The sequence below is a fragment of the Ictidomys tridecemlineatus genome, chromosome X, assembly GCF_052094955.1.
Source record: "Ictidomys tridecemlineatus isolate mIctTri1 chromosome X, mIctTri1.hap1, whole genome shotgun sequence".
In the NCBI taxonomy this organism is placed as follows: domain Eukaryota; kingdom Metazoa; phylum Chordata; class Mammalia; order Rodentia; family Sciuridae; genus Ictidomys; species Ictidomys tridecemlineatus.
In genome coordinates, this window is record NC_135493.1 from 79855863 (window position 1) to 79877504 (window position 21642).

Consider the following 21642-nt stretch of genomic DNA (forward strand, 5'->3'; position numbering starts at 1 on the left):
GTTGTAACTGGGTGAGCGTGGGTGCTGTAGATACATAGAGGAGAGACACCTAACCCAGTCCGGGGGAAGGTGTGGGTGGGCCAGGGAAGGCTTTTGAGGGCAAATAATACTTCAGGAGCAGTATAAAGGATGAGTTATACAGGGAGACCAGCAGGCATTCTAGACCAAGTGTGCTGCATGTGCAGAGGCAAGGAGGCATGGCAGAGCATGGTGTGTTGGGATGGGGTGGACCTCTGGATAGCTTGGTCAGTAAGACCAGAGAGAAGGACAGCTCCATCCCCCGGCCAGCCTGGAAGCTCCTGAGAGGACCCTATTTTTCATGGTTCTCCAGGATCCTGGGGCACAGGGCTGGGTGCAGAGGAGGGCTCCATTGATGTATTGGCTTTTAGGGGTTCAGGCAACATTAAGACCTGGGTTTTTTAGTTTCTGACGAATTGAAAGGGGAAGCTGACCTGGTTGATGGGCCTTGGGGCTGTCACACCGTGCCTTGCCACCCGCTTCCCCTCAGTGTCAGCTCACCTACTGGTTCCCTCCCAGCTACAAGCCAGCCCCCTTCTTCGTCCTGGATGAGATCGATGCTGCCTTGGATAACACCAACATTGGCAAGGTGGGTGCAAGGAAGGTGGGGCCCAGGAGGGAGACCCCCCAGGTCGGGGCTGGGTTTCAGGGAGCAATTCCTAAGTGTGCCTTAGCCGTTCCTGCAGCCTGCTCTCTGTGCCCGGGAGGCTGGGCCCTGGGTTATCCTCAGTGTGGTAGTCAGTTGCCTTCTCTCAGCCTCTCTTCCTGCCCTGCTCCACCCCCAACCTCTCCCGCCCACCTACCGGTTCTGACTGGAAAATACAGGGGAGTGTTAGGGCTTGAGCCCTGCTAAGTGCCCGGCGCCTCCCCCCACACAGGTGGCAAATTATATCAAGGAGCAGTCGACTTGCAACTTCCAGGCCATCGTCATCTCTCTCAAGGAGGAGTTCTACACCAAGGCTGAGAGCCTCATTGGAGTCTATCCTGAGGTAGGGCGGGTCTGGCTCAGGAGCCAGTCCCACTCTCTGCCTGACTCCCCAGGGCAGGAAGGGAAGGCTACAATGGAGGGGCAAGGGGCGGGGGAGCATAGGGAATCAAGTCCTGCACGGCCATCTGGGCTCCTTGGAACCCTGCCCTGGAGGCTTAGCCAGCCTAGTCGGGCAAGGCTGTTGCATTTGGGGACAGGTGGAAAGGCCAGGAAGAGGCAGCCAGACAGTGGAGAAAGGAGGAGAGTGCAAAAACAGGCAGGGAGAGAAGGCACATGGGACTGAGCACATCCTCTCAACACAGAAGAAACATTGCCTGGGCTATGGGCAGATATGTAGGGAGGAGGGTTTGAGGCCCCTGGTCCTGGGGCGCTAGACCCCTCTTAATTCGCTCCTTACAATTTTATTTTTCTTTTTCTCCCTCCTCCTTCAGCAAGGGGACTGTGTGATCAGCAAAGTCCTGACCTTCGACCTCACCAAGTACCCAGATGCCAACCCCAACCCCAATGAGCAGTAGCAGTAGTTCTACCCTCCTGCCCTTTCTGGATTCATAAACTTCCCCTCTACCAATCTGGATATTTGGCACCCAACCTTCCCCTCCCTCCTGGTCCTGTTTGGTGTAGTCATGGGATTTAGGCACTGCTATCAAGCACGAAGAGGAACAGAGGTGATGTTAGGTCTGGAGCAAAAATTCCTGAGCTACAGGGAGCATCCTGGCCTCTGGAAGGAGGTGCTAAGCTGAGCTGAACTGAGCTGAACAGGGCCATCTGTCCATACCACCCCCTCCCAGACCACCCCACCTATCACCCATTAATCATGGGTCCCTTGGGTCCCTGGCCCGCTGAGTGTGTGGGTATGTAAGTGTGTTTATGTATGTTTGCTTGTGTGCATGTGGGTGTGTTTGCAAAATAATAAAAGATATTGGAGACCTGTTTTAGAAAGAGCCTAGGCTGAATTTGATTCCAAGAGACCTTAGGATGACAGCAGCCCAGAGCTGGGCAAAGGTACTTGGTACCTCATAGGAGTCTTAGGCAGTCACTGGAAACTGCCCTCATTCACTTATTCATACGTTCATACATTCATCAAACACATACTGAACACCCTCTATTTGTCAGGCTCTATGCTTAGATACTAAGTTTAAATCTGACATGATCTCTGTCCTGGTAAGGAGATGTAGTGGATTCATGAATTACAGTAGTTAACCAAATGTTATAAGTACTTTGAATTTGAGAAGAGAATGATCACCTCTAGGTTTCCTAGAGAAGATCATGTTTGAGCTGGACCTTGACAAATTGGTAGGATTTGGTCAGGCACTAGAAGCAGAACATGGGCTCTAGGGCAGACAGTTATGGGTTCTGGTCCCACGTCTTATCACTTACTAGTTGTTTGACCTTTCTGTGCCTCAGTTCCCTCATCTGTAAAATGGGGCTAATAATATTACCTACCTCATAGGATTTAATGATGTCAAGCTCCTCACTGGAGGCATTATCCATGTGGAGCCAACTAGGTGCCGACCCTTCAGAATACAAACCTTCTCATGCCTGGACCCTTGAGGGCTTCTGATCCTGGCTTTTAGGGACAGAAGGAACCTCCAAATCTGGGAGGTGTTCTGGTTAATGAGAAAGTTCCAGGGAGATGACAGGGTTTACCTAGTAAGTGGAGGTCCTAAGAAAGCCTGTAGCTTCAACCATGTATAACTGGGTGCTTGGGCCCCAATTTGGGTTGTGAGGAACTAGGAGGAGAGGTAGCCTGGGCCTAATATGTGATGATCCTGTTGGGACCTAACCTCATTAGCTATAAGGACTGCAGAGGCAGCAAAGCCTGGTGCAATGAGTTCAGCTTTCTTCACTCATTCACATACATCATCATACTTTTCTTATCCTGATCATGTCTTGCTTTTTTGTTTTTTAAAAATTAAATCATCTGGGGTGTAGTTTAGTGGTAGAGTACATGCTTAGCATGTGCAGGGCCCTGGGTTTAAGTCCCGGCTGCCCCCCCACCAGAGTTCTAACTACATAAGTAATGCATGAATCCATTCTCTTAAAGAAATTAGATTGTTGCAGATAAAAGTAGCCTCATTCAACTATAACTACTCCCCTTCCTATTCTTTCCCCTCATAACTGCTGTATGTTTTTTATGCTTCCATCTAGACTTTGTTTTAATATTTTTACATACATATATGAATTCACTGAAAATATTGTGTCTAATGCAAATGGTATATTGAATTGTTCTCCAATTTCTTTGCTTAACAATGTTTTTGAAATCTGCGCATGTTGCTAAGTGTAGCTCAATTCATCCTCTATAATTGCTGTGTAGATTGCCATCATATGACTCTACCACATTTTATTTACCCATTTCTTTTATGATGGACATTAAGACTGTTCAAATTTTGCTATTACAAAATACTACATAGGAGCATCCCTGTATCTGTGTGAATGTGTGTCTGTGTGTCTGAAAGTTTACCTGGGTTGATTCCTAGAAGTGGAATTGCAGAGTCATAGGATATTTATATATTTGTGTCTGATAGATATTTCCAAATTGCCCTCCTATACTATTTACTAAGTATTTTTCCTGAGGTGATCTGAGGTCTAACATTGTTATCTACATCAGTTTCATTCTAAGTAGTGATATCCATGAAGTCACTGGTTTGATGTGCTAATTATGTATTTTTCTAATACGTATTAAAAGGCATGACTATCTAAACAAAAAAAATTGTCTGTGTTCAACCAAAGAAGTCACATACCACCAGTGGTACATGTGCCATAATTTGGCTAATGTTGGCACAGTTCGGGGGTCAGACCTGGTTCAAATCCTAGCCGTAGAAACTTGGGCAAGTTAGATCCTCACTAAGCCTCAGTTTCCTCATTTTATAAAAGGAGATAAATAGGATGGGGCTGGGATAGTTTAGAGGTAGAGCTCTTGCTTAGCATGTACAAGGCCCAGGGTTTGATCCGCAGCCCTGACCAAAAAATAAAAGGAGATAAATAAACACCTACATTGCAGCAGTGAAGGGAGATTATGTAAAATATATTTGAAGCAATTTAGCTGGCATATCTAGATCACCACAACTTTTTAAAGGTAGTGATTACTATTCTCCCTGCTTTGCAGATGAGAGGACTGAGACCCTAAAAGGGTCTGTGCTTCCGTCACTTACCAAATAACAGTGTGAGCTTGAACCCAGGTCTTCCAATTCATTCTAGTGCTTTTTCCACTATAAAGGTAGTTATCAACCTTGGCTGTACTTATTTGTGAAGCTTTTCCTTTTCCCTTTTTAAATCAAAGCAATATATACACAGGTGAAAATAGTACAGAAGGGCTTTAATGAAAAGCGGCAGCTTCCTGCTGCACCCCCACATCCAAAGGATTGTGGAGCTCTTTAAAAATAAATTGCTCTGGTCCCACCTCTGGAAATCTGATTCAGTAGGTGTGGAAAATAACCTGGATAACTAGCCCCTACCTCGCAAGATAGAAAGGGCTAAGGCCCTGTCACACATGTGCTACAAAGGAGCTTCAAAGACTTATGTCCAAAGGGCGGGGGTTGAGGTTCCAGTGGTTTAGTTACAGCCTTAGAGTTCTACTTGGATCTTAGTGCTTGCCTGCTGCTCTTCCCTCTTGTCCCCCAGCACCTCCTGTCAGTGCAAGGCAGAACAAGTCAGTGAAGACTGTGCTCAGAGGAGGGTGGACACCATGGTGTTTTTCTAAGAGCAAGCTGGTTCAAGTAGAATCCCTAGGGCTTGTTGGAGGAACTAAGTTGACTCCCTTATACCCTGGATACACTTGCCTTGGTTTAAGGAGTTACGAGTACTCCACAATAGTATCTTCCTTTAATTATGTGCTTCACTCTGGGAATCAGTATGGTGCACCAGAAACACAAAAAGATGAGTCAAATCATTTTTCTGCCTTTGAGGAGTTGACTGTCTAGTTGGGGGACAGGGGAATTCATAAGATGGCCATTAACCATTGATGTTCAGTTCTCTTAATAGAAGTACAGGAGGGGCTTCTAGCTTAGGTAGATTCAGGGAAGGCATCCTCTAGTTAGGTGGTGACACCTGAATGAGACTTGAGTGACTGACTGGTAGGAATTAAAAGGAAGTAAAAGGGAATCCCAGGTAGTGGAAACAGTATGTATGCACAAAGTCCTGAAGGCAAGAGACAGCAAAGCAATTCAGGAATACTGAAGAATAAAGATCCCTGGGGTAAGGAAAGCTCCAGTTCAGTGGGTCAGTGTGGTTTCCAAACTGTACACAGGAAACCCATGGGCCATTCTGGGTCCCAACCTCTAAACAGTTTCACCAAACTTAATTTTCTTAAATGCTTTTAAAGTCTTATGACTAGTATGCTGCAGACTGGGGCCCATAGTTTGAAGGTAGTAGGGAAATCATGAAACTATTTTTAATCAGAGGGCACTCTAGATATGAATTACCTTGTTTCTGGCTAGCCAGCTGGGGTGAAAGTGGATTAGATATTCATGCTGGATGCACCTGTGCATGTAAGTTTCCCTGTTATTCAACTTCTTGCACTCTATTATATTTCCTTATTTTGCTCTAAATAACCTGTATGCACCACAAGGATGGGTCTGGGGATATTTGCTTGCCAGTATATCCCTTGCAGAAAGCAACAGTGCCTGACAAAATAGGCACCTAATAAAATATTTGAATGAATGAATGAATGAATGCATTTGTGAGAAAAGAATGAAGACAGGGTGATTAGTTATGAGAGACCAAGAAGCCTGCTGTAGGGCAAGGGCAATAGGAATGGATTGGAAGTGATAAGGTGTGAGCTATTCAGATGGTGAACTGGACTTGATGACTGATTATTGGATGTGGAGGGTGACTGAGAGGATAGAATGAGTACCCACAAATAGCCAAGATTCCTGCCCTATCCCAGTTGTCTCCTCATCCATCTCTGAATCAGAATCTCCTTCCAGCCTCCTCAGCACCTGGAGCACCTTCCTCAAGTCAGTTCAACATTCTGTGTGCTTTGTGGTCTCTCTCTTCTCCCACCCCAGCCATTGATTCATTCATTCAGTTCAATAAATCTTGGCTAAGCACCTCCTATGTACAGTGAGGCTCTTTCAAGCCAGGACTCTGACTCCCTCTTTCCTACCTCAAGAGATGTTTTTGAGGGCTTTCCCAGGTAAGATTCATTCCTTATCCAATAACATATAGTGAGATGCCCAAAATGTTGACCTGTAAGGGAACTGAGAGGCTGCCCAACCCCTTCCTGAGGCCCTCAGGGGAATTAGCTTCCTAAGGTTCCACTGCTAGAAAGAGTTGGAGCCAGAACTGGAACCCAAGTTCCCTTTGCACATCACCTCTAGAGCCTTGGTCTTGGTCTGTCCCATTGCAGATCTGGACAGGCAGAGGTGGTCAGGGAGAATGTGGGACTTAGGTTGAGCCATGAAGGTCAATGTACTGTATAGGCTGAACAAGATGCTTGCCAATTACACTGCCCCCTTTTGGAAACCCTCAGTAAACCTGCCATGCCCTCAGTCCTTTATAAGAGGTTTCTTTAGCATAAGTTTCCATGCTCTGTACCATGTGACCTCACAGACCTGGCCATAGATGGCTAGATTTGGATAGTACCTGACTAAAGACGGCCAATCTCTAGGCTAGCCAGAAGCCTATTAGGTGGATTTGGTGTAAGGATTCCGCCTCATAGAGGCGGTGTGTTTCTAATGGCAAATGCATGAAACAATCAGATCTTCAAGGGAGCCTAAATATGAGGTGTTCAGAAGAAGTGGACAATTAGAATTTAATGAGGCAGAAGTGGTGGTGGATGAGGGGTAGCCAGAAACTAAATAGCAAAAGCAAAGAGAAACCTTTGAAAGTCATAAGTTATGAGACATTTGCATTATGAGATCATGGAGCCACAAGTTAACTGAAGCCATGAAGCAGCAAGGCAACAATGGGCCAAAAGGATGTAGAAGCCATGAAACAATAGGAGCCTTGAGGAACAGAATACATGAGCCAAAACTGATCATGTGAGATCCATGAAGCAGCAGAAGGCTTGAAGAGACAAGATGCATGAGGCATCAGAAGCAATGAGACTGCAAGAGCAACGAAGTAGCTGGAACCACATGGCAGCAAGGCAACAGGAATGGAAGAGGCAGCAGGAATTAGGATGCAGGCAGAAGCTACAGCAGAAAAGCCATGGATTAATAGGAACTGAAGCCCCAAGAGCCTCGAAGCTGCAGGAGCTGGGAGGCAGCAGAAGCCATGGGCTAGCAATGAGGGAAAGAAGTTAGTCAGTAGCAGTAGGAGGAGTATAAATACAGCCAGAAAGTAGTTGAGTCACCATTTTGGGAAGCACTAGAGAAGGTAGCAACAGATGCCTGCAGCTGAGGGGGTGACGAGATAAGCCAGGCTCTAGAGCTGCTTTGGATCATGAACCATTTTCAAGTTTCTGTTCTTCAGCAAGGCTGCCTGTCTAACTGTTCTTGTCTTCCTTATTTCCCTGTGAATGCTTTAATAAATCCCAATCACTAACTTGAGTGTGTCTTTGTTTCTTACAATCTAAAAGAGGTTAACACTGTGGTGTGCGGTTCAGATGGGTGGAGAGCAGGGCTAAAATTTTTCTGGTGGGTTTGAAGCAAGATGTGAAGGTAGAAATTCATTCTCATGCCCTTACTGGCACATGCATTTTTCATTCACTTATTGGCTAATTTTTCTCATGCATCTACTTATCATTTGTTCATTCATTATTTATGCACTAACTCATACCTTGTTCACTTGTGTATTCATGCATCATGATATATGAGCATTTATTCATTCATTTGTTCTTTGCTGTATTCACTCACGTCATTTTTCCATTCATTTATTCTACAAATATATTTTGAATTCCTGCTGCATGCCAGGCCCTGTACTAGGTTCTTGGGAATTACCCTTCTGGGAATTTTCAGTTTAATTGGGGACTCATAAATAATCAGGTAAGTGCACTAAGTGTGGTAGGTGATAAAACAGAAGTCTAGTTGAGGCAAAGTGAGCATATGGGAAATATTGAATGGTTCTTCCTGGAGTGGGGCAGGTTGGAGGAATTAGGAAAGCTTTTATAGAGGAAGGGATACTGGAACTGAGTCTTAAAAGAAAAATTGGGTGTTTACCATGTGGGAAAAGGAAAGAATAATCCAAGCAGAAGAGTTGCCTAAGCAAAGTAGTATGGATAGATTTAGAGTATTACCCATTGCAGTGGAAGAAGTGCTAGAAGTCAGGTAATGAAGTTTATCTTTGATCCCATGAACAATGGGAAGCTGTAGTAGGGTTTGTAGCAGGGGAATGACAGATTACTATTAGAAATCTCAGACTGGTAGTGAAAAGATTGGGGGGATGAAATATTGACCTAAATAATGTATATAATCGTAGATTTATAATATATGCAAAGTGTATGCAAATGTCATTCATAATTGGAGGCATGAATGAGTACTTATGGAAGCCCTTGAGGAGGGAGAGGTGTTCTATGAGGGGACTCTAAAAACATTTAGGAAGAGGTGGAATTGTTCAGTTAAGCTTTAAAGAGTAGGGAGGATCCCAACTGGTGGAGATCTGGAAAGACTTTCCAGGTCTGTGAGATGAGAGTAGATATGCCATGTTTGGGCTAACATTCCAGTTTGGAGCAGGGGCTGCTTTTAAGGGAGAGGCAGAAGAGAAACTGTGGGGTTTCCCAAACTATATTATATTCTGCTGCAATAGTTCTGGAAGGACAAGGAAATTTGGTGGGGAGGGGAGTCATGGAGAAGAGTGTTGCTTTGATTTTTGGATGATTTTTGTTTTGTTTTTTGCTTTTTAAAACTAATTTTTTCCTTAAAGTTCATTTTATTTAAAAAATATTATTTTAAAACAGAAGTAATACATGCATGTTATAGTAAAATCAAATCACAAAAATCATATGGAAGGACATAAAAAGCAAGAGTTTGCATTGCCCCACACATTCCCACTCCCACTCTTACTTTCAGCACCACTTTCAGTTATTTCTTCCCATTGTTATCTTCATATCTAAATAATATGTGGGCATTTAAAAAATTATCAGCTTTAGACATTACATACTGATATCCTCTGTGACAGATAAGAATTTAGATCATTTATACCAAATTCAACTCTCTTTCAGCTTCTAATATAGTTAAGTTTATTGGTTAACTTTTGGAATTTATTTTACACCTTTGTATTTTGTTCTATGAACTAGGGACAATATTTCTTGTTTAGTTCTTTGCTAGATGAGAAAATAGATTTTCTTTTAGCCCTCATTCCCACTGTTAACCTCCCAACTTCTGTCATCTAGCTTTTTATATTGTCAAAGCTGACAACATTGAATTCTGTAAACATGACTGAGAGGTTTGGTTTGGTTTTGGTATTTTTACTATTATTTGATTCTAAAAGTTGAAAAGCAATAAATAGCTATTAATATCAATATGACTATAAATATTTTTACTTTGTTTTAAAATCTTGAGACAGGGTCTCAGTGGCCCAGTCTAGACTTGAACTTGCAATCTTCCTGCGTTAGCCTTTCCAGTCACTGGGATTACAGGTGCACACCACCATACCTGGCTCTATATTCTTCCTTTTAGGGCCAAGAAGTTTTATGATTTTTTCTTACAGCAATTTTTCTTTTCTGAAGTTTTTAACTTTTCTTATTTTACTATTTTATTTGATTTATATTCCTTTTTTTTCCTTTCAAAATTTCTATAAACACTCTGAATTACACCAATTCTACTTTATGTCTCCTAGAAGACCTTCTTCCTAGAGCCCTTCATTCCCTTTTCAAATCTGGAAGTTATTTTCTAAGGCCTAATTCATAGCTTATCATTTTTGGATTTCCCTTCACTGCTTTCCATGACTATATTCATTATTCACTAATTCCCAGGGTTTTTGTTTTGTTTGTTTTTCCCATCAGTTTGATGAAGCACATCCTTAAGTAACTTTCTCAGAAAAGCTGTATAGAAAGTCATATTCTTGAGTTTTTGCATATGTAGAAATACCTTTATTCCATCCTCACTCTTAACTATAAAATTCAGTATCATTTTCCCATGTAATTTTGAAGGCATTGCTCCACTTTCTTCTAGCATCCAGTTTTGATGACAAGTCGCCTTAGAATCACAAATTCAAGGTCAGTGTTGGCAAATTAGTAAGACCTGATCTCAAAGGAAAAAATAAAAAGAACTGCAGATATAGCTCTGGTAAATTGCCCCTGGGTTTCATCCTCAGTACAGAACAAATAAAAATCTGATGATTAGTCATAGATTTACTGCTTTGTATATATCTATTCCTATCACTTTTTCTCCTCTCCTTTCAGGACCCTAAGCACACAAATGTTAGATCTTTTCTAATTGTCTCACAGGTCCCTGAGGTTGTGTTCATTTTTCCCCAGTCTACTTTTTTCTGTTTTCCAGATTGGATAATTTCTATTGTTCTATCTTCAAGTTAACTGATTTTTTCCTATGTCCTTTCCATTTTGCTGTTAGTCCAACCACTGAAGTTTTTACTTTTCAGTCCTAAATTATCCATATGGGTTTTCTTTATATCTTTCACTTCTTTGCAGAGTTCCTACTTTTTCATTTGTTTTGAACATGTTGCTAGTTTGTTGACGCATTTTTTATGGTAGCTTGCCAGATCATTTTAACATCTCTGTCACCTGTTGGGGTCTGTTGAGTGTCTTTTCTCACTCAAGTTAGATTTCCCTGGTTCTTGGTATGATGAGTGATTTTCAGTTGAAACCTGGGCATTTGGCAATTGTGTTATAAGATACTATATATATATATATATATATATATATATATATATTGGAGGTAGTGGGGGATGGAACCCAGGACATTGCATATGCTGCAAGCACTCTACTATTGAGCTACATCCCCAACCAAGATGCTAGATCTTATTTAAATATTCTGTTTTAGCTTCCCTCCTCCAACACCACTCTGACAGTGGAAGAGGGGACACTGCCTCATTAATGTCAGGTGGGTGTTCAAATCCAAGTACCCACTCTCCATTGATACTGTAGGGAGAGAGTTTCCTCCTTAGTGATATGTGGGGATAGGAGTTCCAGCTACGTATGCAACCTTCTTTGACCATACCTCAGTGGGAAGAGAGAGGGACAATCCATTTACAAACAGTGGGGGTGGAAGTCTAGGTTTCCTTATTGGTCTTTACTAGTGCAGTGAGTGTGAGGCCACAACTTTGTTCTATGGTTCTTGAGTGGAGTAGAGCAGTTATTTTCTAGTTGATGGCTTTTCTAACCATAATTCTTGAATAACTGAGGTGAAAACTGAAATAACTTACCACCCTGTCACTTCTCCACTATCTGGTTCCCTACCACATTTGCCACCATCTTTCCACTTTTCTGAGTCTCTTGTTTACGTATAATGTTGAAAGATTTTAATTGTAGTTGGTGGGAAGAATGGGAAAAGTATTTCTTTTACTTCATTTACCCCTTTCCTGTTATTTTTAAACAATTTTATTTTTGATGTTCTAAAGTTTCATAATTATGTGCTTCAGTTTGGGATCTTGTGTCATTCATTGGCCTGATCACATTTTACATCCTTTTATTTCCCTTTAACTCTGGAAAATTCTCTTATATTATTCCCTTGATATATTTTTCTTTATTTTTTTTCTTCTCTCCTGGAAATAAAGTTGGGTGATGGAATTCACAGATATGTCTTTTACAATTTTTTATCCATTATCTCCTGTTTTCCATCTCTCTCCTTTTTTTTTCTTTCTCCTTCCCACTTCCCTTCCTCCCTCGCTTTCTCTCTTCCTTTTTTTTTTTTTGTTACCTTCTGGGGGAAGATTAACATATACTCTCAACCCTTCTGTTGCATTTCTTTTTATTTGACAATACATTTATTTTAAATTTCTAAGTATTCATTCATTTATCTTTTCCTTTTGATAGGGGGGTACTGGGGATTGAACTCAGGAGCACTTGACCATTGAGCCACATCCCCAGCCTTATTTTGTATTTTATTTAGAGACAGGGTCTCACTGAATTGCTTAGCGCCTCACTGTTGCTGAGGTTGGCTTTGAACTGATGATCCTCCTGCTTCAGCCTCCCAAGCTGCTAGGATTACAGGCATACACCACCATGCCCAGCTATCTTTTCCTTTCTTACAGCATCCTGTTCTTGTTTTATGGATGTACTATAATCTTGAATCTCTCTGAGATAATACAGGTATTTTTATATCTCCTTTTATTCTTTGAAATATCTATTTCATTTGGGATTGTTTTTTCCCTTGATTGCTTATTTTGGTCTCTTTATTACATGTTGCAGTCTATTCTCAAAGAAATCCTGATGATCCGTGGTTGTTTACTGGTATTTTTAAATGTAGCAATGAAAATCTGATTGGAAACTGTGTATGGGGGCAGTGCTAAGCAACTGGTGATTTTCCTTTAGGATAATTAAAGAAAAGCTGACTGCTGTGCTACAGAGTCCCTGAATGGCCAGAATGTTAAGGTCTTTTCTCTGAAATCGTTCAGTTTCCTTAGAGAAGAACCCTCTGGTTTTGGACTAATGGGTAGACACCTGGCTGCTTTGAATTGTACACAGGGGAATGGATTGATGGTTTGATATACAGTCTTCCCTGTTTTCAGCCCTACATCCCACTCCTAACCCTTCATCATACTTGGCATTGTCAAGACCCAAGACTCTCCAGGCTTCTACAAAGAAAGACCCAACTCCTTCCTCAGAGACATCTCCTCCATACATACTCCAGGCTATGGCTCCCTTCACCATGCTTCATCAGTCACCATTTCTCCATTTACTTCTTATCTTCCAGAAATTTGTTGAAATCTCTTTTGTGGATGGACCTGCTCCCATTCTCTTCATCATTGTGTTTTTATACTTTTTTTTTATTCCTTTATGATCATTTTAACAGGATCTCAGGAGGGAGTGGAGATAAATACATGGTAAGTCTGTCATCTTGACCTGAAAATCTACTAGTCTACCTTTAACTGTTTTTAGTTTTTCTGGTGATTATCCTCATATCTCTAAATAATATACATATATTCTATTTATCAACTTATCTATCAATTTTAGTCATTGTCTGTTGATGACCTGCTATTTATGCCAACAAACTACCCTCCTCCTATGCCTTCAGTATAGAGATGTTGCCAGTTATATATCCTCTATTCCTTACCTTTTAACCTTTAACTAACAGCTTTCTATTTCTTAATTCTGTCTTCTTTACTTTTATATTAACAAGGTTAATAATATTTTAACATTCTGTCTGTAACCATAATTAAGTCATCTGTACTTTGTTGATAGTTCATTCTAAAAGTTTAAATTCAATAAAGTGTTTCTGCTTTTATGACTATGTAAATATTGTTCCATAAAGATCCAATAGGATTACATTTCTTTCTGTATACAGTATTTTTTCCTGTAGTTTCTAAATGCCTTTCTTTTTTCCCTTGCATTGCCTGACTTTATCATCTTCTCAATTTATTTCAAATTCTCAAGGAAAGTATAAAATCATTTGAATCCCCTTTTTCCCCAGATACCTTCCTCCTGGAGCCTCCGTCTTCCTGCTCCAATTTGGACTGATTGCTCTGTAGGCCTGCGGCACAGCTGTCATCCTGGGACGTCCCTTCATTACTCTTCTGGGTTGGACCCAATCTTTCTTGGACCCCATATCTTCCTCTTTCTTAATTATTCCCTTGTAGTGGACATTGTGGTTATTTTCCAACATCCATTCCACTTCTCCCCCATTGTATAACAACTGTGCAATTTGAGTGGGATTGGCCCCACCAGCAGCTCTAGGTATAGGCCTTCATTGGTATAAACTGATCTGAGTAATTTCATCCCCCAGCTAAGTGATGATTGATTCAGGGATGATCCCATCACACTGAGGCTTAGGAATTTTGTTCAGCTTTAGAGGGAAGAGGTAGCCCCTCTTCCCTGTATATGAACAAAGAAGCATGTGGCTTTGTTGCTGCTGTTTGCCATCTTGTGAACATGTAGAAGGCTTACCTGAGGACAGAACTGACAAGTGGAGGAGGCAGAGCCAAGAGAATCACAAAGAAATGGAACCATATTCCAGATCGTACCAGACCTGAAGTCTCCCCACCTATGGACTCCTAAGTTAAGTGAGCCAATAAATTGCATTTACTTTTTAAGCCAGTTTGAGTTGGGTTTTCTATTGTTTATATCTGAAAGCATTTTAATTTGTTTTTGGTGTCTCCCTTTGGAAAGGATGAGTGCAGATTTAGTGATTTGAGGTATATTGTCACATGGAAGCATTTTTTCAAAGTGTAAATATGGGAGAAAGGATATATGTGGGTGTAGGACAACCAAGTGAACTCTAATGTTGGCTTAGCATCTAAATCTCATTACCATTTTGGGGACATTCCCCCCTAGTGGGAGTCTTGGTCCCCGGATTTTCTACTATGGGAATAAAGGTGGTCAAATAGTTCCTCTCCCTGCCCAGCAGGCAGTAAGGGCTGAATACTCTGTTCACAGCTTTCAATCCCGAGTCAGCAACACACAGAAACCAGAAATACACAAATTAACAGAATGATAATAGATGAAGAGACTATATTTGTAATATTTTAAATTGACAGAAGATTGATCAATAAAAAAGGAGATAGTAAACCCATCAGGAAGGTGATCATAGGATATGAAGAGTAATTTACACAGGTAGAAATTTGAATATATTAAGAGATTTTCAACTCTGCTAATAATTAGAGAAATGAGAATTAAAATAACAGTGAGAAATCACTATAAAAGTGGTAACATGTAGAAAGTTAAATATTATCATTTGCTGATGAGGAAATGTGAGAAAAAGGACAATTATTGATGGGAGTATAAACTGGTATAGCTATTCCAGAGCAGTTTGGCAGTCTCTTACAACATTAAGTATGTATATACCATGCAATCCAGAAATCCTATTCCCCAGTATATATTCTAAAGAAATTCTCACACAGGTCCTAAAGAAATAGAATTGAGGTTGTTTGTTGCAGCATTGTTTGTGGTAGTAGAAATTGGAAGCAATCTAGGTGTCACCATGGGACTGGATAAGCAAACTGAAGTATATCCATAGGATGGAAAAGTATAAAACAACTAAAAGTAGTAAGCTACATTTACATATAGCCACATGAGTAGATCCCCAAACCTAGTGTTGAATGAAGAAAGCAAGAAACAGTAAGATTTATAGCGTAATATTTATATAAATGTAAAACAACAGTGTGTATTTTCATGGGTATGCATATATCTAAATAAACATGGAAGATGGATTCAAAGGATAAACACATTAATTACACTGGAGAGGTTCACCACAATGGACAGGAGAATGGAAGTGAGCATGGGAACTGAGAGGGCAAAATAATAAAGGAAAAGAACAGCCACATAATGCACAATGAATCAATGATTATGATTAACTGAACCCTGAAGTCCACAACAAAGAAGGCAAAGTAACAGATGCAAGGATATAGAGTTCACGTGCAGTGGCATATGATGGTAGGTAGCATCATGTGCACTGGGAGCAGCAGTGGGGGTGGCAGTGGTTGCCTTCATACAGAAGGACCTTAGCTTTTGTTTCTCCTGCCTAGCCTCTGCCCACTTTCTTAGCCCAATTCTTTGGACTCCTGTGAGTTACCTGATAACCTGGCAATAAATACCTTTTCTGCTTAAGTTTACCAGCATCGTTTCCGTTATTTGCATCCAAGAATCCTGACTGATAGATCATGCATTTTGTTGGAGAAGGATACTCAAATAACTTCTTGAGAAAGGTAAATTTCAGGCTCTTTAAATGTCTGCAACATGTTATTTTTACCATCATACTTCAATGATAGTTTGGTTTTAGAATTTTATGTTAAAATAATTTTTCCTCTGAATTTTGAGGGTATTACTTTTAACACATGGTGTTTCTGATTAGAAGTCAGATGTTAACATTATTTTCATTCCTTTGGTGGCAACCTGTTTTCACCACTTCTGGGAGCTTATGTTTTTTTTTCTTTAGTTGATGTTTTGAAATGCCACAGTAATATGTCCAGATGTGTGTTTTCCCCCATCTATTTTGCCAAGCACCCAAAGTGGGTCCTTTTAGACTTATATCCCTCTACTCTGACAAATTCTTCTTTTATTTCTTTGCTAATTTTCTTTATTTTGCCTATTATTTTTATGACTCCTTTTAGTTGGATGTTGATCTTCTTGGATGGCTTGTCTTTGCCTCTTTATTTTCTCTCATAATTTATCATCCCCCCCATAAGTGTGTTTCTGTCTGTTCATTACTCTCAATTTCTAGGCCTTCATTTTTCACTTGTTTATTTTTATTAATGTGGTGCTGAGGATCAAACCCAGGGTCTCGCACGTGTGAGGTGAGCGCTCTACTGCTGAGCCCCAGCCCCAGCCCAATATTCCTTCATTTTTAAATTCTGTATGCTGGGTCTTTTTTTTTTTTTACTTTATCTTTTATTGGACTTTTTAATTTTGGCAGTCATTTTTAACTTCTAAGCATTCTTTCCTATTCTCCAAAGGTACCTTTAAAAATATTTTAACTGACATATAGTAATTGCATACATTTATGGGCTATGGTGTGACATTTCAATACATGTATACAATGTGTAACAATCAGATCAGGGTAATTGGCATATCCATCACCTCAAACATTTATCATTTCTTTGTGTTGGGAACATTCAAAATCCTCTCTACTAGCTATTTTGAAACGTACAATTAAATGTTGTCAACTATAGTTACCCTACTGTGCCATAAAATGTGAGGAGTTATTCCTCCTATTCACCTGCCCCTCTCTACCTGTTAATCATACTCTCTACATACTCCCCCACACACACTTCCCAGTCTCCAGTAACCCAGAGGGGTCTTTTTCATAGCATCCTTTTTTCATTTTTTTAATAGGTGCAATATCTTCTTTTGTATGTGTGCTTAATAGTACTTTACTGGAATCTTGGGGATAACAGCAGATAATTAGCAGACCAGAAAGGAAAAATTAAATTGGATAATAGATATTACCTCTCCAAGAGAATGTCACTCATGCCCCTCTGATGGGGGTGGGGCTGCCTCCTGGCTGTCCGTCTCCATAGACCCCTAACCTGATAGCCTATATGGCTCAGATTATCTTCCACCAACTATGTAGTTTTAGCCACTTGCTTCCCACCTGCATTACAGAGCCCCAGCTTTCACCTTGACATCAGAGAAGAGGTCATTTTCCTATTCCTTACTCCCAGACTAGCTCATTTCCTGCTCCAACATAGCTCTCCATATGTTTATGTTCTTTCTGGTACATTTTCATACCCACCTTACAATGGTGACCCTGGTCCCCATCCACACATGGTGATCACAGTAGTCAGCAGCACATTTCACAGAGTGGATGGTTTATTAGTTATATTAACAATATTTGTAGTGGAACCAATAATCCAAATCTCATTCCTCTTTACAGGGATCCCTCCAACAGAAGTCAGTCAACAGCTGCTCAAATGTGCATGTCTCCTAATGTACATTTCTCAAAAACAAATAATAATTTTCAGTGACAGTCCAGTCCAAACCCATGTTTAAGATTTTAAAAAATTAACTCAGTGGAAGCAGAATACTCCTAACCTATACTCAGATTATGTCACTACATGGAACAGTTAACATTTTAATCATGGTGGATAATATTTGCTTATTCTGTACCCGGCACTTGAATTGCCTTCATTTTATAAAGAAGGAAAGTGAAGCTCCCAGGTGTCATTCGCCCAAGGTCACAGAGCTAATAAATGGCAGACAGGAAATTGCACCAGGACATTCTAACCACAGGCAACCCACATAACTGCTACACAGAGCTGCCCTGTTTTCCATCAGCCAAATTCAGAATAATGGTGATAGCACAATTTTCTCTGTTTGATGGGTAGATACCTAAGATTAGGTGATTAGCCTATTCAGGTAGGTTTGCTTCTATGGTGAACGGATGCCCATTGCTCTGGATACAGAAAACTACTACCAACTTTTAATTTTTAAACTTTTTTGTTTGTTTTATGGTACTGGGGATTAAACCCAGGAGCACTTTACCACTGAGCTATATCCCTAAACTTTTCTTTCATAGAAACCATAACTTAATTTTTCATTTTTATATTTTTCCAAAATAATAAATATAGTTTAAAAAATAAACTAGGGGCTAGGGTTGTAGCTCAGTGGTGGAGCGCTTGCCTAGCATGTGTGAGGCACTGGGTTTGATCCTCAGCACAACATAAATATAAATAAATAAATAAAATAAAGGTATTGTGTCCATCTACAATTAAAAAATATTTTTTTAAAAAAATAAACTAGTACTAAACCTACTAAAACCCAACAATATCCTCCCTTACTCCTTCTGACTGCAAGTCTTATTTCCTAGAGGCAACGACTATCAACTATTCAACTATTTTAACTATTATTTTGTTTGTTTTTTGCTGCTGCTTCTGGCTTTTATTATTCCAAACCCAATTCTCCCTTGCTCAGAGGCTTTCTTAGCCTCCTTTGCAGCTAAGAATGGTTATACGACCTAGCTATAGCCAATGAGATGTTTGCTGAGGCCTTCTGGGAAAGCTTTGATTTCCTGAGCAAAGAGACTCACATAGCTGATCTTGCCCCCTCCCTTCTTGTTTCTGCCTGGAATATAGTTGTACTGCCTGGAGCCATGACAGCCATCTTGTGAACATGAGGAGATGAGCATGAGTGAGGATGAAGACAATACATTAAAGAAGAAAAAATTAGAAGGAATTTGCTTCCCCATCAGGCAGATGAACCCATGCAACACTTCCTGTTAATTTAAAAAGTGAATGAATAAATAAATAAAGCCTTATGTGTCTAAGCCATTGTCAGTTGGGTATTTTTGTTGCTTGTATCTGAAAGGATTTTTAACTGATGGACCACAGTGATTCTTTATAATATGCTTACACTATTTTAACTTAGCCATTTGAAATATTATCTCTTGATATCGCATAAGGTGGATGAGGATTTGTATCCCCCTCCACATACACCCTACTTCCTTCCCTTCTTTTTTTCTAGTATGTGTGTGTGTGTGTTGTTGCTAAGGATGGAACTCAAGACCTTACACAAGCTGGGCAAGTGCTGTGCCACTAAGCTATATCCCCAGTCTTCTTCTGTCTAACATGTTTATCTCTCAATTCCTAATAAATTAGTATTCACTACAAAGCTAAGGAATATGTTATTATTACCTGGATTATTTTTTGAATTCTCTTTTGTTTTCCTGAATTTAATAATTGCCTGATATTTTTTTTACTTATGCCATGCCCAACCACAATTATTCCATTTGTTTCATCAGTTCATAAATATTTCCACATATTTCATATTTTCACAAATATTCAAGCCTATCAACTCATTGATTAAAGAAATCAATAAAAAGTTGATTGATTTGGAACCCTATAAAAGAAAACAGGGCTTTATCAAGTCCACTGTTATTCTTCCCTTTGTGGTAACTGGTGGAGACCTGAGCAATCTATTGGAGGACCTGTAAGTCAGAAAGTGGAGGACTTTGCTTTGAAACTGATTTCTTTGGAGAACACTCATATTTTGCTGGAGTGTAGGTGCTTGGTTCTTGTAATTTCTACCCATGAATATGGGGAATGCAAAGGAAGGTGGGAAAGGTCAATGGTTCCAATGTGCTTGTTCTCTCTCTCTCTCTCTCTCTCTCTCTCTCTCTCTCTCTCTCTCTCTCTCTCTCTCTCTCTCTCTCTCTCTCTCTCTCTCTTTGTGGTACTAGAGATGTACCCACCAAAATACATTCCAGCCCTTTTTATTTTGAGACAGTCTTACTAAATTGTTGAGACTGGCCTCAAATTAGCGAACCCCCTGCCTTAGCCTCCCAAGTAAGTTGGTTTACAGGTGTGTGCCACTGCTTCTGGCTCCAACATGGACCTTAAATTAGCCCCTGCTTGGTGCTCCATGTCTTAATTCTACCATCAAGGTGCCTTTTCTGTACCTCTCCAGGGTTTGCAGGGTGGATCAGCTGCTGGGTGGCCCCCAGGTGTGGACTATGCTTATGCCTTTTACTGCCCTGCTTTCTCAGTCACTGCCCCTCCAGCCCCTTTCTGCTGACCAGATCATTATCAAAATCTCTCTCATGGATGGGAACTCTTTGGAATTAGTTTATGCCCTTGATTCCTTTGCTCTTAATTTATGAAGTCTCAGGAATTAGAGGAGATAAATACATTCCACTTTTTTCTTTCTTTCTTTCTTTCTTTTTTTTTTTTTTTTTTTTTTTTACCAGAGATTGAAAGAACCCAGGGACACTTCAACACTGAGCTAAATCCCCAATATTTTTATTTTGACTTATTTTGAGACAGGGTCTTACTAAATTGCTCAAACTTGTGAGTCTCCTGCCTTAACCTCCTGAGTCACTGGGATTACAGGCATGTGCCACCACACCTGGCTCTACCTTCTTGAATGGCAATTAGAATCTGAATTTTTAACTGCCTCCAGATTATTTGGATATACCAAATATGTAGACCAACATCTGTGAGCCATCAGCAATGGAAAAAGCATAGGTTTGGGAATCTTAGATTTGAGTTTGAATTCTGAGTCCCTGACATCCTCACATCCATGCACCTCAGTTTCCCCTCCGTAACATAATGTCCTGGGTAGAATACAGTTCCAGATAGAATAATAGAGTCTACCTGATAGAGTTTGGGGTAAAATTTCCTTAGGTACTATACATAAAGCATCCAGCACAGGGCTTGGCAGACAGTAGGTGTCAAAAAATAGGAGTGATCACTTTTTAATGGGAGCAAGTGAGAAATGTGATTGGAAAGAATTGAATCAGGTTTTAAGAGGGCCTGGAATGCCAGGACTTATTCTTGTAACACGGAGGAATCTTGGCAAGCTTGTCAGCAGGGGAGCAAATGGATCCTAAAGGATTTGGATTGTTTCCTCAGTCTGGTCGGGGGAGGGAGCAAGAAGCCCTTGGCCCAGCAGTTCTTGGGTTAAAATCTTCGTCTGCATCTGAGTTATTTGTAACCCGTTGTCATGGCAACAAGTTTGGCAAGAGAGCCAGTGCTGCAAGCTCCTGACAGTGGGGAGGGGAGGGCAGTGGGAGAAGACGGAAGATTTGGAAGGGGGTTCGTCTGTGACCAGCGCCTCACTTTCCTCTGATTTGCCTGAAGCTTTCAGCTGGAGATGAGGGTGAGCGTCCTCTAGGGAGAATCATTGGATGTTGGAGACTCTCCTTCCCAATCTCCTGACATTTCAGATGTGAAAATAGGCCAAGAGAGGTCCAGCAGCTGGCTCAAAGCCCCACAATAAGTCAGGGACTGAGACAGGACTAGACTTTTTGTTTTTGTTCTTTTTTATTCATTTTCTTTGGGAGGTGGGGAATCTCACTACCCATGTTACTCAGGCTGGCCTTGAACTCCTGAGCTCAAGCAATCCTTCTGCCTAATCCTCATAAATAGCTGGGACTACAGGCACATGTCACTGTGCCTGGCAGCACTAGACTTTTTTTTTTTAAAGGATTCAGGGTCATAGAATTGAAGCATAACACACTAGAGGAAGCCTCTGAAAACATTTAATCCATCTTCCCATGAACATGAATGCGTATGTCTTTTTGTTGTTCTTGTTCTTATAGGAAACCTGGGACCCAGAGTGGTTTAGAACTGACTTAGCGTCACACGGCATTTTTTAAAATAGAAAGATCCTTATTATTTTAATTTTTTCATATTTTAATGGGTGCATT

General features: G+C 40.7%; 1 protein-coding gene across 14 annotated transcripts in view; it reads left to right on the top strand.

Moving 5' to 3' along the window:
* Positions 1 to 18762, top strand: part of Smc1a (structural maintenance of chromosomes 1A) — a 56366-nt gene extending 37604 nt beyond the window's left edge. For 2 of the 14 annotated variants that reach the window (XM_078034743.1, XM_040281038.2), the window contains 4 exons: positions 509 to 607; positions 897 to 1007; positions 12760 to 12889; positions 13477 to 14095. In XM_078034743.1, the coding sequence (XP_077890869.1) occupies positions 509 to 607; positions 897 to 1007; positions 12760 to 12889; positions 13477 to 13695 (559 nt within the window). In that variant the 3' untranslated portion in view covers positions 13696 to 14095. Of the gene's footprint in view, positions 1 to 508; positions 608 to 896; positions 1008 to 1437; positions 7493 to 12759; positions 12890 to 13476; positions 14096 to 15609; positions 15707 to 18571 lie in introns of those variants that run through there. The other 12 variants (XR_013431816.1, XM_021719753.3, XM_021719757.3 and 9 more) reach the window with 12 other exon arrangements.
* The last annotated feature ends 2880 nt before the right edge of the window (positions 18763 to 21642 follow it).